We start from the raw sequence: 25,329 nt of genomic DNA, 5'->3' as shown, positions 1-25,329 counted from the left end.
CGCTGGATACTCTTGGCAAAAGAATAATACTACACTCTGGGAATTCACTTTTCAACAGAATTTCCTAAAGTAAAATGGGCATGCATTTGGCTGCCAGATTGGGCTATTTGGATAATAATGTTTGGTGGAGCCTATCGCTTACTATACATAACATCTATGCTTAAACCAACTGGGCCTATCAACTAGTTAGAATATGGTTATTAACTTTACGTTATTCAATCCACAACAATAAGTGGCCTTCAATGCACTCTTTGTTGATTCAGCTTTACATTGAAGATGACCCGTTTTCAAATACAGGGACATATTATCAAGCCTCTAAGGTAGAGCAATTGGCCTGCACATAAACGGGCCCTGCGACAGAGTTGAATGTAACCTTATGTTACAACCTGGTTCTCCGTAACAGTTGAATCCCTTATAGCAGCTGGTTCCGTTACAGTAATTGCTACAATAGTGATTATTGACCTAATCTTTTGCCTTGTTTGGTTTAACGGTATAACGGAACATTACACCTTCATAATATAACCGATGTCGGATTTTCTTTGTGTTTTCTGTAGGCAAGAAGACTACTTTCATCCCCGTAGTTTGACATAAGCGAGATATGCATCAAATTAAGGCTATTCACCACACAGCATACCTTTTCTCTCCAGTGATAGAGCTGCTATTTCGCCTTGGTATAAGGCTGTTGGCGAGGTTCAGAATGCTGTAGGCTTGTGCTACTGTTGTTCAGCCCCATGGTTGCAATCACGCATTACGACCAGCAGCGCTGCGATGCCTTCGAATTTAACAGCGGCTGATACCTAAGCAGTAGGATGATGAGACTATGGCTGCTTTATTTACAAAGTTCCACGCCCTGGTGTATAGATAAATGTATATTTAACAGCCGTAATCGGCGTTCTGCGACAGCCACAGGGCCTGTTATATGGAGGCTAGTTACTCTAGCTTGGAAGCCTGATATCACGCCCCATATATAGCAGGGTATTACTTGATTAAGGAATTTGCAATATTTGGGATTCGAATTGTCTGTTTTAGTTTTATATTCCAATATGGTATGATACTAGGTAGTATCATCATTGACTGGGGACAAAAATATCTTTATACAAGCTTTCAATAGACTTCTCTCTTCTTTTCTTTTTCATTCTATTCATCGACATTGGGCTCTTCCCTGGCATGCATCCAAATTAAGATACGGGTTTTCAACTCAACCACTTTTACAATACTTCTTCAATCCCTGCCATTTTTACTCCTCAGTGCTACAGGTACTCAAGCACTATGGCTCGCATATGCTCAAGAGTCCTACTGGACCGGTACTGTCGGCGGAGGCGCATATGAATCTCCTTATTGTCAAGTTGGTAGAGGAGAAGAAGGCCGAGATGCTTTAAGCAATGCTCAGAAGACTGCTGGTGGTGCAGTCGCTTTCTCAGAGATTCAGCAGTGCTCTGAAATGCCTTACACTCATACCAGCCAGTTGGGAGGCTTCTAGAACGATTATGGAACTATCAACTATGAAGATAGCAACTGGCACTGGTATTGCAACCCTGGCACTATCTACACAACTGGTGCTTGCGATGCCGGCGGCGGTGCCCCTAAGAAGAGATCTGTTGAAACAGAGACTTCGGCTTAATTGTTTAAGGTTAGTATATTGTCACTTAATCCTCTTTGAGTTATAATAACACGTTTATAGATATTGTAATTCGTCTACAGTACATACTATTAACTGACAGGGCAAGATGTGACAAAATAATTGTTATTTATCTATTAGAGGAGAACCCTTAAACCCTCTAAAGCAACTATCTATATAGAGAGTTTCACTTCAGCACAATCGTTATAAAATAGCTACCTAGCAATATAATTTGTATGCAACGCATTTTCGAATTGTATAATTAAACAGGATTCATTCCCACTTCTTTACCAATCACTTGTTTTTGCTTTTCTCTTAATATATGAATAGATTATAGTGTTTATGGAACGTATGTAAGACCAAAATAAGACACATGTTATCATCAATTCAATTAAAAAACTACAAGTTCAATTAACATTTTAACTTCACCAATTCATCTCTCTATTTACGTAAATATCCCATGTATAGCATTATAATATACGTATCTAAACCCTTACCTGTATATGTAGCAAAGCAGCGCTCTGTGAATCTTGCGAATTTTCTGAATCGGACGGATATCTGAACCCGTGTTGAGGAGGTTAGGAATCAAGTATATGTATATAATAGCGAAGCTCAGCCATCATATATGTAAGGAGTTTCGGGTAGGTAGTGCATTAAGTGCAATATGTCTAAATTGTAAAGACGCACTCACTTTTTTCAACATACTGCAAGTACGAGCTTGTTGTCTAAAAATGATGTTAATGAAGTATAAAAATGTACGAAGATTATCTGCTAGTAGTGTGTATGATGGTCGCAATTATATGTAGCATTGTTTTACTATTGCCCTATGATAAAACAGCTGGGTATTAGCACACCGAATTTATCGATTGAGGAAAAGGCCAAAGAGGGGTCCAAGCTTTACAGACCATGGTTAAGCGATTGTCCAGCTATTGGACAACTATTTTGAGATCGCTAGGTTCAACACACTAAAATGGAGACGTGCAGGGCGGGTGGCTTGAATAGCGCGCCAAGGGCCAATGTTTACATTAACGTCACCTGTCTGGATAGATCGAGGTAGATGGTAATCCTGTCATATTTGCGTTTCAGAGACTTGAAATAGCCCAATCACTGAACATGGCACGGTCATACGAATCTTTAGCTACCCATAGACGAGTATACGTTGGCTGGATAAGTATATATTAACTAAACACACACTACCAATCGGGTTTAAGGATACAGCCCAATCTTCCACATCGTCCTTTGAAGCGCACATCCCCCCCCTAGCACTCCATCGGTACCTCCATTGTACACAAGCCTCCTCAAGTTGCAATTCGGTCACGAGAGCGGGCCCGATGGAGGCGATGAGCCAGCGTGAGTTATTTACTCGGGAAGAGCATCCTGGCAGAGAAGGCCAAGGCCAGCCTAGAAAAAATCGATTAGAATCCAGTCAATCCAAAGATGGGTTTAGCAGAGAACTTACAATGCCGACGGTGCAGCACTTGGCCTGGAGACCTTTGAGAGCGCAAACAGAGCTCAATGGGTTGAGGACAGAGGAAACTTGTCTCGCTGCGTCACGGTTAGCATGACATGGTTGCTCACCCACTTGAAGAGTGTCGAAGACTTACGAGTCTGGCAGTCCAGGTGGAGAACGCCGAGGAGACCAGCACCACAGCACTGGGGGGTGCTGTTGGTGAGACCGGAAGAGCAAGGGCCAGCCTGGGCGGCATCGGCAGTATCGGCAGCGTTGGCGACCTCAGTAGCAGGTGCGGCCATGGCCAGAGAGGCGAAAAGAGCGACGATGGTGGTGAACTGCATCTTGAAGGATCTTTGCAAAGTATTGTATCTTGATTCTTGCTGAGGCTTGCGATGGCGATGAGGAAAAGAATCTCCCCAGAAGCTAGACAAAGGGTCTCTATTTATGCTTCGGACGGTCGGCTCAATGTCGCGCGTTTCCCACGAGCTTTTGTTTTGTTTCGTAGAACATCATTGTCATCGCATCGACTCACTCATATCGGGCATTTTTGCGACTGCCTGGAAGACACATTTTCCCACTCCTTTGGATATTAATGTAAGACTTCTTCACCTCCTTCGACAGTTTTCGGCCAATAATTTGCGACACTCGGGATGAAAACTGCCCTATAAGGGAAAAACGTTAAGTAAATCATAAGGTCGGAGCAAACCGACCTAAATTCTCCTAGGGCTAGATGCCTAATAGACGGATGCTACCAGAGCCGAGAAGCTGAAAGACATCAACGGTCGCGAGTTGCCGAGTTGGCCAATGTTCATCTTACCATCTGAGACAACACGCCACTCTTGGTCACTGAAAAGGGAATAGGAAAATCTGCTACGCGTGGAGAATTTGTGAGACATTGGCCACCCTTACATAGCTATGGGAACGTTCGTTGGCTAACAAGCTGCCAACGTGTTTCCAGCCACGAGCAATATTGTGATAGAGTGTCTTGGCGGAGGATGAAAACGAAGAGAGCGGAAAGGGAGCGGAAAGGGATCTGTAATCGTACCGTAATTTACAGCTTATAGAGCACTGTGATTCGTGCAAAAGAAGGCATATGCCTATTGAAATGGCCAACGAAGTTTATTTACCGAGTGATTTACATCGAATCATAGACTATGTAGAAAGGAATGGATATGACTAAACGCGCATATCTACACGGTGTTAGTCTAAGCCAGCGCAGGAGACATGACGGCGAAGTGAAGGGTGGAGGAATGGCGAACAACTAGGTAGTATTAGGCCATCCCACAGCAGATCTTTGTCGATCTTGAAACTTGAAGAAAAAACACATAATGTAAGACCATACTGTCTTAGGCTCATCCCGTAAGTTTGGATCTAGCATTATTCGGAAGAATGCTCACTTCAACGATTTACGACAGAGCATTATGGAATCGGAAGGAGCATTTCTATTGTTCATCAGCTTCCTATGTCGTTCAGGTTAAACTTAACGCGTGTCGTATAATGACAATGCTGAGCTCTTGTTAGTATAATATTCAAGTGCTCAGCAGAGGTATGCCACATATTTTTTGCCAGGCGAAAAATGTCGATCCGTCATTCGAGTGAATGCCCAAAATCGCACTATAATTCCTTTCTTTAAAAAGATTCATGATTTCAATATTAGACCTCCTTACATTGTGAAAATTGTATTTGATAATGAAAACGGAATTCAAGTAGTCTCGAATGTTTATCGCCGACTGTATACAGAGGTCTCACACATGCGCCCGGTGAAAGCTGCAGGGTTTTTGGTGTTATGGAGGGAGAGATACGAGGATGGTTTAAGGGCAGAGAACACCGAAGTCACACTCAACTTACAGCTCTGCCAAGTTAAAAGGCTCGGCTAACACGTGCGGCTGAACCCTGGCACGGCTAGCGATGACGGTAAAGACATCACATGCAGCCTTTTACTGATGCTATTGCTGAGCTTCACTTTTTCATCTTTCCAGATTTGGTTCAGCTTGCATCCTAGTATACTCATCAAGTACCGTCGATCCTTGCCGGTGAAGAGTAGCCCCAGAGAGTAGTTGAAATGCTGACTACATATTTTCTGAATGAATCACATACAACTATATGACTAGTCGCGTCGGTCCTTTTTCGGTCGAGAGAATCATGAATCGCGAACGAAGGATGATTATTCCGCACTAAACACAGGAATAAATGCAATGGCAGAGATTTGATAGGCTATGGTACGCTGGCATCTGTACCTACCAACTGATGAAGCCTGAAATAGGTGGTATTCGCCGCATTATGCATTCTGCGCACCCTTGTTAGCCTCATGCCTCGATGCCATATCCTTGTAATAACCACGCCAAACTTGGAACAACTAGTTTACTCGTAATTAACCGATCTTACCTCAAGAAGTTCGAACGAACTACTACATCAACCACTTACTCAGCCCATGTGAATCCATGTGCCTTACTCGTAATAGTTATTCGTATATTAATCCATCTCATGACCGCCCCATGTTTTGAAAACATACGTTACTCCGACGAGGTAATTAGAATTAATTGCCAAATAAAGTCAATGGGCGATATTTCGATACATCCCCACGATAAATCCACATAAAATCTCAGGCGTCTTTCGAGCGAGGGAAGGCACCAGGTAGATAGACCACTTATACGACCCAGATTAGACATTTCAGGTTGACGAGTACCAGGTATTGTTTTACCCTTGTTAAGCCGGATGAATAAGCGTAGTTAGCATCACAGTTACATATCCCCGAGAAGCTCTCTGCTATAGGGTATCTTTCTGGCCATAGTAGACTTTGTGTAGCGTTTCGCGCTCTGGGGATTGAGCGACGTGACTGATAAGTGAAGCTCCAGTTTGAGTTTCGGAGAAAATGCGTGTGAAACGTTGTACAACGTGTGTTACTATAGGATCTGCAATGGGTAACACGACCTGCGCCGCTCGAATTTAATACCAGTAGTGATAGTAGTAATTTTCCTTACCATAGGTATGCAAAACAGAATAGAGGCGAAGCCGGTGTAATAATCAACCGACGGCTCTGATGCCTATCAGGACTCTAACCAGAACTAGTAAATTTTGCTCTGGCTGTATGATATAAGTATAATTATTCGTAAACGCACATGACCATCCAAACACTCGTTGAGACAATTTCGGTGATATCTACGTGGATTGAAGACATGCTTGGAGGTTCATGCATGAGGAATCGGGATTTGCCCGTGTCATCGCTCTCGTATCAATACGAAGGCTGAATAATCCAGCACCAGGGAATCGGAATATGCACCCGCTACAGCTAATTGATCCCGTGTAGTCCCACTACTTTTCGGTGTGGCCGGTGATGGGTTTCATCGTTTCACCAAAGTAAGATCTAGCCACATCTTGCTATATGTACGTAGCCACTTATTAGACGAACCCACCATCAGTCAATTGGGCCGACGCAGGATTTCAGGCTATATCTCATCCGATATGTTGTCTTTCCGCAAGCCTTTCCATTGGTGGCGAAGAATTAACTCAATGGCAGCTAAAAAATATGCATTTTGGGTTACTGCACAGGTATGCGCAGCCTAAATCCTACCCCGAAATTGACAAGTACTCTTGCGGCCCGGATTTGCATGGCCAAGGTTGGGTTGCTACTCCACAAAGAAGCAGACAACAGGGCTGCGTAATTCTTATTTCTAGATTTGGGACCAAAGGATGGATGACGAGAGGACGTGAGGGATGCAGGTTAATTAAAACCACGTGTAGCGGATGTGCTCCTCGTCTTAAGTGGCCAGGCTTGATCATGAACACCACAATGTACGAAATCACGCATGCCGTCAGACCCGTTTTGGGAGCCTTACATGATGGGGGCGCCGTTGAAAGGCTGGTTAATCGGCAAGGCTGGGAGAATTTTTAGCATTAATACATCAACTGCTGCATTTGGACTCTTATCAGGCCGGGAGGATCTTATCGGTTAATGTAGGTCCAGCTCAGCTGCAGTTGCGCTAAGAGCCGTCCTTTTCTGCAGCTGGTCCAATGAGGAAGCTTCGGGGATATGGATGGGGTAGAATCATTTGGCGAACGGTATAGAGCCTCATCTGGTCCGGGGGCATATGCATCTGCTGGGCCCTACAGCGCGCGAGGGCGATGTAGAGGAATGCTATTTCCCCAAATTAGCAATATCATCGGCGCTATCATCAACTGCCAGGTGGCTCCCCAGGGATCTTGAGAATCTTCCGCGCTGTGGAGTAGCGTTTGCCAACTTTAGCAATAGTGGCCATGCAGGCGTGCTGAGAGAATCGCCCAAGAATATCCGTACATGAAGTAGAGTAGTAGTGCTAATGTATGGAGCCGTGCCCGCCAGCGATGCGAGCCGCAAGCTTGGCATCAGCAGATCGCTGGGAGTCTCAATTCTGATGATGCGATTGCTTATGAATGTCAAGGGGGCTTCACTTTGCGGAAGCATCATAATAAGCGCCATGCCACCGGGCTGCCCGCAGCATGTGAGGATCTTGTGGCCTCGGCCAAGCTCCTTGGATGTCTTTCTTTAATGCCGATTCTCAGGTCGCCTCGCGGCCGACGCTACTCGCGAAGCAGCTACATTCATGCTGGAAATGGGTGTAGAGCTCGACTGGAAAAGCAGGTGGGCAGCTACTGGGCAATGCGCCATAAACGAGCTGATTCCAGGCAAACATACGCGATGCTGGTGGGTTGGATGGTGTTGAATCAAGGCAGATATCAAGGAAGACGGAGTAATTTCTGGCCCGACATGTACTGGCCTAATTCTATATGCTCGTGTTGCGCAGTGTTTGTGTTAGCAGGTACAAGCCGCTGCAGGTTCCTGAGGTTGGCCGAACCTCACAGATCGAGGTGTGGAAGTACCTTTTTCCCCCAACCATCTATTAGGTAACAAACTCTTGGTCATCATGCTGCCAAGCTCAAACCCTGCACTGCAGCTGGGCCCTTGTGATAGAGTATTCCTGACAGCTGCAGCTCGTCGCCGGTGCATTACCGAGAATCGGGATTTATATCCGTACCGTACGAGCAACGGGGAATACTGTAAGGGCATTGGTAATGCGAACGTGAGCGCGAGCCATGCTGGAATCACTGCGGTAAGTGTCTCTCCAACCAACTGGCCATGATTAAATGATATGATATGACACCGCAGCTAACTTTGACGCCACTCATCAATGCTCGCGGCATGTCTGAAGCCCGCCCTTGGGCCGCCAACTGATGGCGAGCCTCCAATCGCTGCGACGCTGCTGGCCCGGGGCCTTTCCCTTACGAGCTCAGCGATGCAGCTCGCGTATGCACAAATGTCCCAGTCCGGAGTAGACATGGAGTGCATGTGGAAGACTGACAGGTCAATTGAGGCATGGATAACAAACTGCTAGTGCTGCCACGTTGATGCTTTGTCTTTGGTGTGTCTGTCTGGGGAATGACCAGATCAGCGCTATCACGGCCGCCAGGAAGACGATAGCGAGCCCTTGTCTGATGAAATCAGATTTCGCTACCGCGCATCTCTCGCGTGGCGGATGCAACGAACATGCTAATTTCTCACCGCCTGTCGCTCGATGCCCTGACCCCTGGCCGTGGCCCTGGCCCAACAACCCTGCCGTACGACTCTGGTTCGTTCGTCCAACCTTCGCTGGGGCTCTTGCAGAATTCCACGCCATGGGTCCCCGCCCGCTTGCTTCGCAGCCTTTTCCATCTCGCCTGTCCAATCAGCCGTTGTTGTCTCAACCGACTTGTCGGGACCCCTCCATCTCAGTCCCCCTCCATCCCATCCAGGTTGCAACGCCGTCGATAGTCAAAACCTGCAGTTCTAAACGCGAACCTTGTGATGACCAGCCCGGGACGCCGGCAGGACTGGGTAATGCAACAAAATCGGCCTTGAACATACTAGCAGTCGACCCATCGTACTTTGGACTTCATTCTGGCCCGTGCTACGATACTTGGTGCTACTACTCCTGGCAATAGGACTAGCCTGACAAGGGAATTGATCTTGGTCCTCTAAAGCCGCCTTTCGCCTCTTGCCGCCCCTAATCGTGGCCCGGGCCGCAAGCCTGATGGCTATAAACACCATCTCATCGTCATGGGTCAGCATAATGCATATTAGTATCAGCTAAGCAAGTAAGCAAGCAGCCACTTTGTTTGCAAAAGTAGATTTGAAACAAAGTTATTCTGTATTATTTATGAGAGACAACTAAACAAATTCATAGCCATGCTGTGACGTCGTGTCCATTCGATACGACTGGTCATAAACCGCCGTCACTTTACTACTGCGGCAGAGGGGAGTCACTAGCCCTGCCTGCACATACAGTTTCGAATCCTCTTCCGCGGCCGACGTATCAGTTGCGTCGACCGAATCTAGCTTCCTTCTCAGCTCCTACTCCAACTGTGTTACCCATTTTGTCCAGTCCGAGTCTTCCGTCAGCCGCTGGGTAGTTTCCGGCGCAGTCCATAGCATGATTTCGAGGCCTCCATGGATCGAGGGTAGAACAATCACAAACCCGTCCATGAAGGCAGGGAAGGCCCATCGAAGGGCCTTAATGTCTCCAAGCTCGGGCCCCCAATTTGCTGCCTTGAGCATCTCCCCTAGCCGAGAGGGTGCAGTGACTAATACGTCGTAGTTGAGCGATGGAAGCAGCTTGTTGGAGATATCGCTAGGATATGTTTGCAAGGCCCCGGTTAGAGACCACAGTTCGTCTGCGGTCCACTCCTCAATGGAAGCCGAAACCTTCTTCGCAAGTTCATGGACGAGTTCCACGCCTGGTGTCTCTAGCTCTGCAGTAGTCGCATTAGCTCGAGCGAGGGCAATGGCGTTCCCTGGATACTCGGGTGCCAATGGCGGATCCACGCGCCTCCTTAGATTCACCGAGGTTAGAAGCGAGCTCGAGGCGACCTGCTTCTCTGTAAGTCGTCGAGCTTTGCTCACCTGTTTCCAGATAAGCGCGGATAGCGTCGCATGAGACGTCACGGATGACTCTTCCTTTGTTTTTGGTAGCGTTGCATCGCAGAGTTCATCCATTTTCTCCTGGGTCATGGCCCAGTGAGATACACGGATGAGCTTGGCGATTCCTTCATGGTCGCCTGAGGTTGCCTTTTGCAGAACCTTTGCCTGCAAGTCCGCCTGCAGCTTCTCGTATGATCCATCTTTGACTGGATGATATAGTGGAAACTCTGACAGTGGATGGTCCATGCTCGGACTGTAGAGCTGAAACGCATCCAAATGCTCGTTGGTAAGCCATTGGTTGCGGTGGACGACGATTCCTGTAGACACTGCGGCCACATGCTTGGCCCAGACCTCTACAAACGTGCCCATACCCTGGGCATCCATGACCACATGATGGCCGCCAAAGGTAAGGACCAGGCCGCCCTTGATCAAGGTGGCCTGCAAGGTCATAACGGGGGCTCTTTCCGAGTGCCCCAGAGGCTGTGAGGCATATTGGGACGCTGGCAACGCAGCGAATGGAAAGTTGCGTTTGGCCAAGTCTTCGTAGTCGACATCTGGCAGCTCCTTGACGTGAAACCAGACGCCAGAGTCTTTGCGGTATTCCAGCTGAATAGTGTTCCGGTCTGTGTCTTTCGGAATGATTTCTGCGGCCAGTATTTTCAACTCGTCAATTGCAAGCGAGAGAGCCTTCTTCAAGTTGCGTAAAATTATGGGTCGAAGTGAAGGCTCATCGACTTTGAAGAAGATCATCATAGGGAGAATGACCCTAACCATATACTGATCAAGCGGTGTGACATCAACAAAACCGGGCACAAGCGCGATGCTTGGCTGGACCAAAGTGCTCTCTGCCAAAGCAGGAATTGATCCCATGATTGAAAAATGCGTGTTGGTTGAGCGAGAGCAGAGTTGAAGCGATGCGTTGTGACGTTTGGTCTGGAGTTGGCGTCGTGCCAATCGCAGGGTAAGTTGCAATTTTATATTACATGAGCGCCGCGGATGGGCCGATCGCCTCAAGCGCGTCTCCAGAATTTTGGCCCGGACACTTTACGAGACCGGCTGGTTTTTGACATGCATGGCCTTGAGCTAGGGACTGCATTAATGCAACCCTTCTTTTTTGTTTCCCTTGTTGGGCTTTTTCGCTCCTCCATCTTCGCACCCATGCCCTGCAATCAAAACCGGGGCAGCCAAGAGCGTGGTTGTTCCTATGAAGTCAGCTTATTACTGGTCTCCTAGTCCGCGTCTCCTGCACTGTGGCAACTCCATATAATTCTCGCCTCGATCCCAGCTCCGATGTCCCCTTCTCTTCGCTCACTGTACCCTTCAACCTCAACAATCCTTTCCCCTTCGGTCAATTCTGCCGAATATGACTTCATCTAATCCTATTGATCCCCGCTGGCTTGATGCCAACGGGGACGAGCCTATTGCCATCATAGGAGTAGCCTGCCGGTTCTCAGGCACTGCCTCTGATGAGGATGGTCTATGGCAGCTTTTGTCAAAGGGGAGGACTAGCTGGGCTAGCAATGCCAGAAATCGGTTTAGAATGGAGTCTTTCTGGCATCCCCAAGCTCACCTCCCGGGCTCGGTACGTGGACGATGAAGAGAGAGACAACCCCCCTGTTCCTTCTCTGCCTCAACCCCGTCTCTATCGCTGTCTTGACGTCGCAAACTAAGTATTCTTTTTATAGACCAGTGCTAGGGGCGTTCACCTTCTCCAACAAGACCCGGCTGTCTTCGACAGTGACTTCTTCGGCATCAGCGGAGTTGAAGCCAAGGCCATAGATCCTCAGCAGAGACTCATGCTCGAGGTGGCCTACGAAACCTTTGAGAACGCCGGCATCCCTCTAGAAAAGCTAGAAAAGTCCAATACTGGAGTTTTTTGTGCGGTTTCTTACACAGACTATGACCAGATCCTGGGTCGCGACCCTGAGACGTCACCAATGTAGGTCTCGCTCAACTCTCCCAGCTCTCGCAACTCTTGAGCCGACCCTAGGAAAAGAGCCTGCCAAGTTTGGTAACCTGCTGTCACTCTACAAATGCTCACCGTCGTGTATAGATATCGATTCACTGGAACAGGGCCTTCTCTCGTATCCAGTCGCGTGTCTTACGCCTTCGACTTACGCGGACCCAGTAAAGCCGTCGACACCGCTTGCTCTAGCGCTTCAGTGGCCCTACACGATGCCATCCTCGCCCTTCGAGCTGGCGACGCTGACCAAATTTTGGTGGGGGGATCTAATCTAATTTTGGATCCTGACAAGATGTCCATCATTTCCTCCATGTCGTAAGATTTAGGCGCCCCCCTTACCGGCCATCGTCTTTACTGACAACTAAAGGTTCCTATCCCCGGACGGCCGATGCTATTCCTTCGACTCTCGCGCCAGCGGATATGCTCGTGGAGAAGGCGTAGTCGCTCTTCTTCTCAAGCCCCTTAGTGCCGCCCTACGGGATGGCGATACAGTTCGATCTGTTATCCGCGGTAGCGCGGTTGTTTCCGATGGCAAAACTCCGGGCATCACCATGCCGTCGCCGGATAGCCAATTTGCAGCTATTCAGCGTGCATACAAGGTTGCTGGGCTCGATCCCCGAGAGACAGTCTACGTGGAAGCACATGGTAAATTGAAATCTATATCAACTTGATTGCTTTTCTTTCACTAACGTATTTTTTTTTTAATTTATAAATAGGTACTGGTACCAATGCTGGAGACAACTGTGAAGCCGAAGCTTTTAGCCGAGCTTTTTGCTTGGACAATCCTGAGAAGAAGCTTCTCATAGGTAGTGCCAAATCAAATTTGGGTCACACCGAGTGTGTGTCTGGGTTGGCAGGTTTAGTAAAAGTCCTGTTGATGCTTGAGAAGAGGAAACTTGTTCCGACTCCAACCTTTGTAAACGAAAACCCCACATTGGAACTAGAACGGAGGAGACTGGAGGTAAGTGCAAGAAAAGTTTTGATTGAAAAACAATCAAATTAATTCGGGATTTATTTCCTCTAGGTTTCAACAAAATTCCAAGACTGGCCAGAAGGATCAATTCGTCGGGCATCTATCAATGGGTCAGGGTATGGAGGCACGGACACTCATGTCATCCTTGAGGCATGGTCAGAGCCAGCCAAGGTAATAGAGCCAACACCAACAGCAGAGCTCAGGGCAGCGCGTGGCCCAAAAGTCTCCGAAGCTGTTGCTCCAAGACCCAAGCTCTTTGTGTGGAGTCACCAGCGGGACGACGGGTTCTCTAAGTTGGCCAATGCGTGGAAGAGGTTCCTGAGGGTGGTCAAAGCAAACCGCCAAGAGCTGTCTTTGGACGACTTGGCTTATACGTTATCAGAGAGACGAAGTCGGTTCGCACAGCGAACTGCAGTTGTTGCTTCCAACTTGGAAGAACTTCTGGAGGGACTCAACAAAATTGAGCTGGGATCACTTCGCCCCGTCAAAGCTTGGACGAATGCACGAAGATGTTTCATCTTTACTGGTAAGGCCCCCTTGTCCTAATCCAACTACCGTAAAGCCAACACATGCTGATATGATCCCACTTCTCTAGGTCAGGGAGCTCAATGGGCAGAGATGGGACTGGGATTGCTATCCTACCCACTTTTTGCTGATTCGATGCAAAAGTCTGAGCGGGAGTTTATTCGAATGGGTGCGACTTGGCGCCTGATTGATGAACTGAGAAAGACAAAAGAGAATTCCCGCATCAATGAAGCTGAATTAGCGCAACCGGTTTGCACAGCCGTCCAAATCGCTTTAGTTGATCTCCTTGCCTCTTGGAACGTGCATCCTGATGCAATTTGTGGCCATTCAAGTGGAGAGATTGCGGCCGCATATGCTGCTGGCAGCTTGACTGCACCAGAAGCCCTAAGGGCTGCCTATCACAGAGGCCAGTCTGTATATCAAATCATGCGGAAAGAGGGTGCAAGGCAAGGAGGAATGCTTGCAGCTGGTCTATCAGACACTGATGCGCAAAAGTATCTGTCAAAATATAGCGAGTACGCTGTAAATGTTGCATGCATTAACAGTCCTACAAGTGTGACAATCTCGGGGGATATCTCGGCCATTGATGAAATTGCCGCCAGATTGGAAGAAGATGGCATCTTCAACCGAAAGCTGGCCGTCCCAGTAGCCTATCATTCCTCTCACATGAGCGTTATCGAGGGGTTATATGGCGATGCGTTGAAGTCGCTACGGCCTCGCAGGTTCAAGCCAGGTGTGCGGATGATATCTTCAGTAACCTGTGAAGAGCTTAGCGGCGAAGAGATGGACGGCAGCTACTGGGTGAGTAATCTGCTACGTCCAGTTCGGTTTTCGCCAGCCTTGACCAAGCTCCTTGGCTTGACTGCAACTGTTACGGACACGGACGGTAAGGTTAAGGATGGCAGTGCCACGGTGCTACCCACTATTATGGTTGAGCTTGGCCCTCACGCTGCACTCCAAGGGCCGGCTACCCAGATAGCAAAATCTGTCAAGGAGCTTCCTTCAGTGGCCTATTTCTCCTGTTTGAGGAGAAAGGAAGGCGCAGTTCAGAGTATGCTGTCGACTGCAGCTGGTCTATTCAACCATGGCCTCAAAATTGAGCTCGCCGCTACAAATAACCCCCACGGTACGCAGACAAAGGTTCTGACAAATTTGCCGGCATACAGCTGGAATCACACTAAGATTCACTGGAATGAGTCCCGTCGAAGCCAAGTGTACCGCATGCGAGAATTTCCCCGCCATGATCTGCTCGGAACTGCTGCTGCGGATAGTATCAGCGCCGAGCCGTCTTGGAGGATGTATATTAGGCCGTCGGAGATGCCATGGATTAAAGGTCATTCTATAGATGGCCAAGTCCTATATTCTGCCGCCGGCTTTCTGACCATGATTGTGGAGGCTTTGAAACGTCAGTCTATTACATCAAATCGCCCATGGATAAAGAGGGTAGTACAATTCAAGCAGATTGTCATTGATAGACCTCTTCTTATTCAAGAAGACGCATTTGGAGCTGAAGTCTTTACTCTATTGAGGCCTTACTCGGTGACATCTCGTGATTCTAGTCAAAAGTGGCAGGAGTTCAGAATCTATAGCATCTCTCCAAACAACGAATCGACTGAGCACTGCCGAGGCTTGGTTGCTCTGTCGGAAGACGCAGGTAAGCTGGATATCAAGCCAGATAACGTAGCCGGCTCTCTTCATATCGCAGACGGTTCAGCTTCATGGACTCAGCTAGAGTCTAATCAGCTGTATAAGCTACTTAGCGCCTCTGGCAATGACTATTCTGGATGCTTTGCGAACCTTGACAACATCTCAGCTCGCCCCTGGGAGTCTAACAGCGAGCTGACTGTGCAGAATGTGAAAGCAATGATGCCTGGAGGCCACCAGGAAGTGCATCACATACATCCTACCACGCTTGAAGGCTGCTTCTTGGCAACTCTTCCGGGTGTAAAACTTGCTGATGGCTTGGATGGCCCTCAAGTTGTGGCTTCTATTGATGAGCTTTACATTCCTACAGATATCGACCTCCAGCCAGGACAGAAGCTCTCTGTTACGGCGAAGTCCAGACCTTATGGACTGAGACAGCACTCATCTCATATTGTTGCTACGGACAATGCGAACAATGTTATCGTTCGCGTTGGAGGAATCAAATTCTCATCTCTGGGAGGCTATCAGGCAGATGGTAACCGCGCTGATAACCCTTTGAGCCATCATGTTGAATGGCACGTGGATCCATTCTCTTCTACAAAAGAGGCTGTTGCGGAACACTGCAAAAGAAATCTTGGTCAAGAGAGCCAAGAAGAGCGGAAAAACCTTGATTCAGCTTCTCTTAGGATTATTAGAGACACTCTTGATCAGATTCCAAGCGAAGACGAACCCTTGGTCACTGGTCACATGCGACGCTTTTATGATTGGATGCGCGAGCAAGACACATCAAGTGCCCTGCCTTTGAGTTCCGACAACAAAGCACAGGGTGTTGCGAGTCAGCTGCTGGTTCAAATTACCCCCCAGCTGCCAGGCATTCTGCGAGGAAACCAAGAGTTGCCAGTTGATGAAGGCCTGCTACACCGTCTTTATTCTGAACATGAGGGCTTCAATAGATGCCACGCTCAACTAGCAGAGTATCTCAAGCTTGTTCAATATAAAGTGCCGAACCTGCGTGTTTTGGAAGTCGGCGCAGGAGCGGGCAACTTGACTTCGACTCTGCTTGAGGCCCTCTACGGAGAAATGCGTGATTATGCTACTACTCCAGGTACATACGTTTTCACAGACGCTTCTGAGCTTTCCATTGCAAGCGCCCAAGAGAAGCTGGAGAAATTCAAAAGTGTTGTAGAGTTCAAGCCCCTTGATATCGAGCAGTCTCCTGCGCAACAAGGATTTGAACCTGGCTCTTTCGACGTTATTGTTGCTTCAAATACCATTCATGCAACACACAACCTTGAAAATACTCTTAGTCATCTAAAGAGCTTGCTCAAGCCTGGTGGCCAGATTGCTTTTGCAGAGCTAACAGCACCGTCTTTACGATGGGGGATCCTCGGCGGAGGCCTGCAGAATTGGTGGCTGGGAGCTGAGGATGGCCGCACAAGCTCACCTCTTGTATCAACTTTAGAGTGGGAAAAGGTCTTGGTCAAGAGCGGCTTTTCTGGCGTATCATTTGAATTGAAGGACTACGACTCGGATGAGAAGCATGAAGTGAGCTTGCTCATTTCGCACGCCGCCAATACAGAGGTGAAAGCGCCTGCTGAGAGCATATCTATCTTCACTGGACAACAGTGTGATTCTGTGGCGAGTGAGTTGCGCAGTGGGTTGGTGGCAAAATATCCTGAAACCACAGTGTCTTCAGGTTCGCTTTCTGGCGCAGTAGCATCTCCTGGAACCTATATATTCCTCCCTGAAGTTTCTGAAGGCGCCCTATTGACGGCATCCAAGAATGACTGGGACACAGTTCGAAATCTTCTTGTAGATGCCAAATCTGTGCTGTGGGTGACCAAGGGAGCATATTCGGCTGAGCCTGAGCCACATCGGACTCTCATTACCGGATTGGCACGCAGCTTGCGATCATCCAGGCCTGATCTCAGTTTCTTCACTTTGGAAATTGGCGCGGGTTCGGAAGAAGTAACTGCAATTTTGCAAGTATATGAAAAGTACCTTGGCCCAAATGCTTCGCCGTACTCTGCGTCCGAGTGGGAACTTGCCTTCTATAATGGCAGCATTGTGATTCCCCGTCTATTAGAGAATAAGGCGGTCAATCAGCAAGTTGAAGACGCTGTATCAAAGCACCATCCACGCGAAGAGATTTATACTGACGCCAGCAGATCATTGGGTTTGCGAATCAGCTCCGTTGGGGTGCTTGATTCCTTATACTGGGCAGATAATAGAGCCCATGCGGCTACCCCCAAGTCAACACAAGTCAGAGTTCGCGTGGAGAGTTTTGCACTCAATTTCAACGATATGCTGATTACCACTGGCCAGCTTGAAGGCAGCTCTTCTCTTCTCCTTGAAGGTAGTGGCACAGTCATTGAAATTGGTGATGCTTCCCAGTCAAAACTCTCTGTAGGCGACCGGGTTAGCTTCTTTGCCCCTGATGGACTTGCCACCGTGAGTAATGTAGATGCTCGCCACGCTGTTAAAATTCCTGAGAGCATTGCCAGCGACATTGCTGCGGCAATTCCTTTGGCTTACACAGCTGTGCTCTATGCTCTCCGAAACATTGCCAGGCTTCAGAGAGGCGAGTCCATCTTGATTCACTCAGGCGCGGGAGCAGTCGGCCAGGCAGCAATTGCCCTTGCAAAGGCCCTTGGCGCTGAAGACATTTTTGTTACGGTTGGAAGCCCAGATAGGGCAGAGCTCGTCAGTAAGACATTTAGTATCCCTGCTGAACGCATCTTCTCAAGCCGAGACCTGGACTTTGGCGATCGCGTTCTCAAGCAGACGAATGGCCGGGGTGTAGATGTTATTCTCAATTCTCTTTCTGGAGATGCATTTTCAGAGAGCTGCAGTGCAGTGGCCTCCTTTGGCAGAATCGTTCAGCTTTGCGAAAGAGATGTTGCAAATAACGGTCGACTTGGCCTGGAGGCCCTCCAGAGAAATGCTTCCCTTTCTGTTGTGAACATGGCATTCCTTGCAAGAGAACGGCCCGCGATGTTCGAAGAGCTGTTGCAAACTTCCTTCAACATGCTCCAGGAAGGAACTTTGTCTCTGATTAGCCCCATTACTACCTCCCATGCTTCCAACGTAGCGGAGCAGCTCCGAATTATGCAAGCGGGTGACCAAGTGGGCAAGGCGGTGTTCAAGTTGGACTCTACCCTGCCTTTGAAAGTAAGTTGTCTGCTCAGTACAGGAATTTGAGCTTATCGTTTTACTAACTTGTTCCAAGATTCAACCTCGGAAGCCCAAGTCTGCGGAACTCCGAGAGAACAGCTCCTACTTTGTTGCCGGAAGTAATGGAAGTCTAGATGTAGCCATTGCGAAGTATTTGGCGAAACTAGGAGCCCTTCGCCTCATTGCGTGCAAAGGATCAGATATCGAAGCTATAACAGATGAGATTAAGAAGTTGGGCGCGGACGTTGCCATTATTCCTGGCCATGTCTCTGACAGGCCTTTTGCTGATCAGCTTAAGGAGGCAAGCGTAGGGGTACCTCTTAGGGGTATAATTCTTGGAGAGTGTTCCACTCACGTAAGTGATATAACTTTCATGGCTGATGTTTCTAAGAAGGGGAAGCTGACAAAAACGATGGTTAGGATGCGGATGTCAAAGCTCTTACTCACTCTCAGTGGTCCACTGGGATTGAATCCACAACCGCTGGCATTCTCAGTCTCCAAAACGCTTTCGGCTCAGAGCTTGATTTCTTCATCTTACTTAACAGCACTACCTCAGTGGTGGGTAGCCCCAAGCAGAGCATCACTGGTGCTATTGGCGCATTCCGAGATAGCTTTGCCCGATCCCAAGCTTCTCAGGGCTTCCCCGTCAAAGCAATCGACATTGGCGCAGTGCAGCAAGAAAACTCGGATGATGCGAATAACTCACTGTCTTCTTCCGATGTCCAACCACAGACAATCGATGAAGTTCTCGCAGTGATAAACTATGCTATTCAAAACCCCATTGTGGCAAATCCATCCCAGGCGCAAATCGTCTGCGGCGCCAGCCAATATGCCCCAGATCTTTCATCACCTACCACACGACGACCAGATGCTCGCTTCGCACACGTCTGGTCTCGCGCGGCACCTCGCGTCTCGAAGGGCGGCGAAGACGCCTTTGATGTGCAGGCTGTCCTAAGGAGCGCATCCAGCGCAGAAGTCGCCGTCGAAGCCGTATACACCAGTCTGAAGGAGAAGCTTGCCGGTCTGCTGGCCGTTCCTACAAAGGAGATTCAGTCGGACCGCTCAGTGTCGAGCTACGGCGTAGACTCCCTCATCTCGGTCGAGCTGCGGAACTGGATCACGGGACATTTGGGAGGACATGTCCAGATGTTGGAGCTGATGAGCTCCTTGTCCATGTTGCAGCTGTCGGACCTTATTGCGAAGAGGTCGAGACTCGTCCCGGCGACCGTGTTTGGAAGCGCAGAGGCTACAAACGCGGAGAAGAGTTAAGGGAGCATTGGTGGAGAGTATGGATATACGAAGTTATGAGTTTATGAGACAGGTTTTATATGTTTCTCCCCCTCCCTTTTTTATAATTTTCCTACTCGAATTTGTAATTATTTCTCAATTCATAGCACGGAGCGTCTTTATTCGTTCATTTTCTGGTAGCGAGTTTTGCTGAGATTTTGTATTTATTCATCCGCCTCTTTCATTAGTATAATACGAGCATACGTATAAAGAATTATTACGTTTACACTTCAAATCTCGCAATGGCCCGTCTAGTCTAATAATATCGTTTTTATAATCATCCATGTCGTCCCGTATTACGCCACATTAATAATAAAAAGCACTCCTCCTCTTTTATCAATCCAGTCTATCTTTACTCATCTGCCTAGCCTTCTCCAGCTCTGGCGTCCGCGTCGTTCTTTTTGGCGTTCCGCTCGGCAATTCTTCGACAGTTGTGTCCAGTCGGACGTGGAATGTTTTCCCTCGCCAGCTCACAGTCGTGCCGAGCAATACTGCCCAGGTCCAGATTGGTAGAGCCATAAATTCTCTACCAATCCACGCGGGCAGCCATTCTAGAAAACGGCGTCTGGGGAGGCCTCGCGGGCTGGATGAGCCAAATGCGAATTGGGGAGTGTTTTCGTCGGTTTCAATGGTGCGGCCTGTGTGTAAGAGTCTAAATGTGAACCAGTCCACGGTCATCCAGGCGGAGATGGAGATTAGCCAAATCATGGCCATAGCTGACCATGTCTGTGGGATGGATTCTTTGAACCAGGGCAGGGTAGTAACGGCAAAAGCGAAATAAGCGCAGCATAGTAATGATTCAACGCCAGGTTCGACTAGAGTAGCAGCCAGCACGGTGAATTTTCGAGCTCTCAGCCAGCGGACTCGCCGAGCAGCGTACGCAGATACGGACATGCCGGCCATTGGCTGAAGAACCAGATCACTCCAGGCAATACCGTGATTCGCATAACCAGGAATTTTGGAACGCCAGAGAAGGTCGCCTATCAGATGGTCCTCGCAGATGTTGTGGGAGAAGTAGTCGACGCCGCGGGGTCGCTCGAAATCTTTTGGAAGAATGGAATTCCGGGAGGGATCGGTGACTTGGTCTAAGTGAGCCTTGCGGAACATGTTGCTCTTGCCAACAATACACGGGGCAATTCCGACAATATTGATGGCGCCGTAGAATTTGACGTGCGTGGTGGCCATGAACATTTCGTCGAGACGGCCACCACCATTCTTGGATATTCGCTGCCAATGGGTCTCGTTGGCTGGAGTAGATGTGTCGGCGGCAACTCCGAGGAAGTTTTGGCTTTCGGCAGAAGAATCTTGTTGGTAATCGACTACATCGACGACAACAGGAAGCTGGTGGACGAATTTGTAAGGTTGTGCTGGTTCACCGGTTTTGGAGTAGCCCATGAGCTTGTCCACCATGCGCCCCAAGACGCCCTTTGCAACCCAGACATTGCAGTCAATGATCCATATAACCTCTCCTGGGGCCTCCCGGTAAGCCCTGCTGATATTTCGTATTTTCGGATTCGGTCCCAAGGTATTAACGCGACCGTCGGGCCCGTGTAGGATCGGGTCTTCGTTCTCGACTAGGATTTGCGCATCGTGGGAGGGAAAGTCGCGAATGAGTTGCTGGAGAACCGGGTATGATGGATCGCTGGTGTCTTCCACGCAAAGACGAATCGAGACTTTGTCTTGGGGATAGTTTTGGCGAAAGGTCGAAGCGATGCATTCGTATAGACAGGGCTCTAGACCCTTGACCGGTCGGATAATAGTGACACTCGGCGCATCGGCGCCAAGGCCGGAGGATTTGGATGGACGAGCTCGTCGAGAGAAGCGATTGAATCTAGTAACAGGGAGCCAGAAGGTATTAGCCTGCTGCTATCGAAGCGATAACTAGATGAAGGCTGGAATGAGGCTTACATGGCGCTGATGCCGACAAGTTGGACAAAGACAACGACCACGGACCAGACAAGGCAAACCGTGGCCACAACTTTAATAAGATCAAACATTTCCACGTCTAGGATCGACGTATAACCATTATCCCTTCACTGTGGGCGGAAAACTATCACCTGCGCATAGGGGTGGACTGTTGGGACATTATAGGAGTATATAAAGTAGGATCGCGTATAGTTTAAGGAGTTTAGGGCGGGGTGACAGCAGAGGACAAGTAATAAGTAGTAATAAGGTAGTGATAAATACAACGAGTAAGTCGCGCAGATGGCGGCTTTTTCGGTAGGGTAAGATTATCGAGGATGACAAGCCCACTCGAAGTCGCGGGTCTTCTTTCCGCCAGCGCTGAAGACGATGTTTGTGTCAACGAAGAAAGAGCGGCAATAGAGGCTTTGCCAAAGATGGCGTCGACGACAGCCACAGGACGTGGAAAAATAAGAGCATGACCTGGCGATCTCTAGGTTAGGCTTAGCACGACCAACGGAAGCTTGGGTAGCCCTGGAAGCTTCGCTAGGGTAGCAGCTACTAGCAGGTTGGGTACCTAGTTAGTCCTCTACGCACGAAAATATCCATGTACAAAGTAGACGGGTCGGTCACAAGCATAGCAAAAGCAGGAATACAATAGAGCTCTGAATACGTCATTTTCCAAGGCTTGCACGCTCAAAATACACATTTGTGCGGGCGTGTGTTGGGCTCAGCTGTCTTGGTGCCAGCCGACACGATGCCTGATGGAGGAATTTGGAGCTTATATACATGTCGGAATGCACATACCGGCGATGGCAACAACTCCACGCTGCAGCAAATGCTTCTTCACGTCGGAAGATCCGGGCTTGAAATATCCGATCAAGTGAAACTTGGCGTCTTTAGCCATTGACCCCCCATGCGGTGAGCCCACCCGTCAAACGCTTCCAGTGGATCATTCGATGCTGCAGGACGGCTGTAGGGCTCACTGTGCCTGCGGTGCCTGCCGATGTGCCCTAGATTCAGGGCGCTGTGCCGCCTGTAGCCTTTGCAGACTGCAATGCTTGGCTGCATCTGCCCACACAGGACTCGCATTTCTTGACGCCTGGCGCCTCAGGCATCCGTTCTGGGCCCAGTTTAGCGACTTTCTCCGACTAACCGCCGAAGAAAATCCCTTGTGAGCAGAAAAAAAATTTCCCTCTCTTACTTTCTTTCTATAAACAAGCAAAGAATTTTCTTGTGCCTCGACATCCTCTTCTTCTCGGATTCCAGACTGGTAGAGCATCTATTGCCTTTCTGGATCGCATTGGATGAGATCCGGCTGGACTCATCCTGCTGAGGAGTGTCGTTTTTACCAGGCCATGTCTTGAGAGAAGTAAGTCGAACCATCTATTTTCTTTTTTCTTTAAGCTTTGGGAGCTACCAGGAAGCTTCGTCAACTCCTCCACAACATTTTCATCTAAGCTCAAGCTTGGTATCACTCAAATCCTCCCAAAATGCCCCATGCCTGCGTCTTGAGCGATGAACAGACGCAGAAGCTTGTTGGAAAAAAGCTCCCTTCTTTCACCTTCAACCCTTTTCCTCGCACTGTTATGATGATTACTATTTGTGCAAAGAGCGACCATTCATTTGGAGACCTCTGTGATTGCCATCTCATTATAGACTACAACGGTATCTGATACAGTGATGGAAATTTTTGTTTGCTTTTTCATCGATCTCTGTCCCGCCGTCTCGTTTCGGCAATTTTTGGGGCTAAAAACTAACTAGAAGCTCCTCTAGGTCAAGGTCAAAATGATCCCAGTCCGAAATGGCTGAGATGCAAGTCCAAACCGAGCCCCCTTCTATTGGCAAGGCTTCGGCTGAGCTGCAGCCAAACTCTGCAGCTCCGGCTCAAGCTCAAGCCAAGCCCCAGTCTGAAGCTCCAGCTTCGACTGCCCAGCAGCAAAAGCGAGGTCCATCTATCCACCAGATATACGCGCTTCCTGCACCCATCCGAACCTTCCCCCTCCCAACCTTCTATCCCAACAACCCTATTTCGCTGTTTCACGTTGCCTACGCATGGCTGGGCCAGGTTTTCCGACCACCGCCCACAGAGCCTGCCGTAATCCACCAAGGCATCTGGTCTGAGACGACAATCTCAGTACACATCAAAGATGAAAGGTCTATGAGGGCCTTGTGGGAGCAAGGCTTCTACGGCAAGGGCAATCTGAGTCGCAGTGAGCCTAATTGGCTCAAGAGAGAACAAGTCCAAAGAGGACTCCAGGAAATGCACGTCAGCGAGATTTTTACGCAGCAGAGGCGAGAGGAGCGAGCTCAAGCCAAGTGGGAGCGTGCGCGACTTGAGCAAGAAGCCATTTTGCGAACAAAGCTGGAAGAGGAGCAGCTGGCTGCGTCAAGCCGTCCTGCAGAAAAGGAAAAGGCTGCGCTAGACTCTATCCCAAGCTTCGTTGCGCCGGTTGGTCCTTTAGAGCTCCTCGCACTTCCAAATTCAGCAGTCGTTGTATCGCGCCTGGGGTCGATTCTGGCACCCATACCGCTTTTTGCACCTGTTGGACCGCTACAGCTTTTGGCACTCCCGAACTCTGCTGCCGATCTTGCCCAGCTTTCCAAGGTAAATGCGCCTAAAGCCAACGAATCGTCTTCTTCGTCTCATAATGGTTCGTCAACGGAAGACTATGAAGAGCCCCGAACCCCCATCACCACCGAAACTCCAGAAATCTTTAGAGATGATAGATCTGTAATTTCATCGAGTGATGGCGTGGGAAACAAGCCGTTGAAGCGCAGAAAGAGCGTACGATTCTCTCCCACTGTGGAATCGGCAACGTATAAGGCATCTGATCCTCCAAGCCCCAACCGCTCGCCTCCTGTGTTGTTTTCCCAGCCATCCCAAGCTAATGGCAATGGCAACTCAATTAGCCAGACCCTGCCCTCACTTCCATTGGCAAGCGTACCTGTGTCCGACCCCATTATCAATAAAGAACATCTCCAGTTGACGCCAGAGGAAGCCTTCTTCCTTTCCTTTGGCCTTGGCGTTTTAGAAGTCACCGATCCTGCATCTGGTAGAGTGCTTTCACGCCAGGAGCTCTTTTCTTTATTCCGACAATACTCTTACTTCCCTCCCCGCAATGGCCCTGACGAACCCGATCTGGAGCCGGATGACGGATTCTTGGTTCACTACGCCGTGTACCATCATTTTAGATCGCTGGGATGGGTTCCTCGCGGCGGTATCAAATTCGGCGTCGACTGGCTGCTTTACACCAGGGGACCAGTGTTTGATCATGCCGAGTTTGGCTTGATTGTGATTCCCTCGTATTCAGATGCATGGTGGAAACAACAAGGGAGACAGGGCCCGCGAAAGCCATGGTCGTGGCTGCACAGCGTTGTACGAGTCTTGTCACACGTCACCAAGAGCTTGGTGCTAATCTACGTGGATGTGCCACCTCCTCATAAGTTTGAAGAGGCGTTGAAGGACGGCATTACGGAGGCGATGAAATTGTACAGGATCAGAGAGGTTATGGTAAAGAGATGGTCGAGCAATCGAAATCGATGAAGAGACCTTTGACGTCTATTTTCAGTCCCTTCTTATTCGTCTCTTTTTTTTCTTTGTTCTTATTTGTCGGACTTACGTTGTAACATTAAGTGAAACCTGGGCGATGATATTGTATATGTATGCAAATGGGAGTTGGACACATGGAAGCGACGTGCCTTTTAATGGATATGAGTAATGATGGAATGAATCTGGATCTAGCTACAACGGTACATTTACTTTTTAGGATGAAATGCATTTCATTCAATAACAACGATGCATTGAAAAGATAAACTATGGACTGGACTCTGTTCAACAACGTGAATGCTGTGAATA

The 25,329-nt window shown here is 48.7% G+C and overlaps 6 protein-coding genes across 6 annotated transcripts; 3 read left to right on the top strand and 3 right to left on the bottom strand.

The window, feature by feature from the left end:
* Window positions 1-2,796: 2,796 nt before the first annotated feature.
* GGI43DRAFT_98175 (fungal hydrophobin domain-containing protein) lies at window positions 2,797-3,608 on the bottom strand. Its single transcript, XM_083210633.1, has 3 exons — window positions 3,223-3,608; window positions 3,078-3,163; window positions 2,797-3,019 (listed from the first exon to the last, which is right to left on the bottom strand). The coding sequence occupies exons 1-3, from the start codon at window positions 3,410-3,412 to the stop codon at window positions 2,978-2,980; spliced, it is 318 nt and encodes a 105-aa protein (XP_083058967.1). The 5' UTR covers window positions 3,413-3,608; the 3' UTR covers window positions 2,797-2,977.
* Window positions 3,609-8,058: 4,450 nt separating this feature from the next.
* Window positions 8,059-9,179, top strand: GGI43DRAFT_98166 (uncharacterized protein). Its single transcript, XM_083210632.1, has one exon. It carries the CDS (start codon window positions 8,454-8,456, stop codon window positions 9,024-9,026), a length of 573 nt encoding a protein of 190 aa, XP_083058966.1. The 5' UTR covers window positions 8,059-8,453; the 3' UTR covers window positions 9,027-9,179.
* Window positions 9,180-9,357: 178 nt separating this feature from the next.
* On the bottom strand, window positions 9,358-10,967 carry GGI43DRAFT_98118 (transferase family domain-containing protein). Its single transcript, XM_083210631.1, has one exon. It carries the CDS (start codon window positions 10,870-10,872, stop codon window positions 9,436-9,438), a length of 1,437 nt encoding a protein of 478 aa, XP_083058965.1. The 5' UTR covers window positions 10,873-10,967; the 3' UTR covers window positions 9,358-9,435.
* Window positions 10,968-11,365: 398 nt separating this feature from the next.
* On the top strand, window positions 11,366-19,727 carry GGI43DRAFT_428719 (polyketide synthase; the record flags this gene model as incomplete). The annotated part of the gene is made up of 9 exons (XM_083209011.1): window positions 11,366-11,584; window positions 11,688-11,941; window positions 12,056-12,280; window positions 12,333-12,610; window positions 12,682-12,926; window positions 12,990-13,464; window positions 13,534-18,278; window positions 18,337-18,636; window positions 18,702-19,727. The coding sequence occupies 9 exons, from the start codon at window positions 11,366-11,368 to the stop codon at window positions 19,548-19,550; spliced, it is 7,590 nt and encodes a 2,529-aa protein (XP_083058964.1). The 3' UTR covers window positions 19,551-19,727.
* Window positions 19,472-21,764, bottom strand: GGI43DRAFT_98111 (uncharacterized protein). Its single transcript, XM_083210630.1, has 2 exons — window positions 21,477-21,764; window positions 19,472-21,399 (listed from the first exon to the last, which is right to left on the bottom strand). The coding sequence occupies exons 1-2, from the start codon at window positions 21,563-21,565 to the stop codon at window positions 19,905-19,907; spliced, it is 1,584 nt and encodes a 527-aa protein (XP_083058963.1). The 5' UTR covers window positions 21,566-21,764; the 3' UTR covers window positions 19,472-19,904.
* Window positions 21,765-22,583: 819 nt separating this feature from the next.
* On the top strand, window positions 22,584-25,300 carry GGI43DRAFT_409521 (uncharacterized protein). The gene is made up of 2 exons (XM_083206527.1): window positions 22,584-22,842; window positions 23,247-25,300. The coding sequence occupies exon 2, from the start codon at window positions 23,275-23,277 to the stop codon at window positions 25,015-25,017; it is 1,743 nt and encodes a 580-aa protein (XP_083058962.1). The 5' UTR covers window positions 22,584-22,842; window positions 23,247-23,274; the 3' UTR covers window positions 25,018-25,300.
* The last annotated feature ends 29 nt before the right edge of the window (window positions 25,301-25,329 follow it).

This window comes from Trichoderma evansii, assembly GCF_050947405.1.
Source record: "Trichoderma evansii strain SZMC 28006 chromosome Unknown GGI43scaffold_15, whole genome shotgun sequence".
Taxonomy (NCBI): Eukaryota; Fungi; Ascomycota; class Sordariomycetes; order Hypocreales; family Hypocreaceae; genus Trichoderma; species Trichoderma evansii.
Note: the sequence above shows the minus strand (reverse complement) of the source record. Positions and strands in the feature narration are given on the sequence as shown.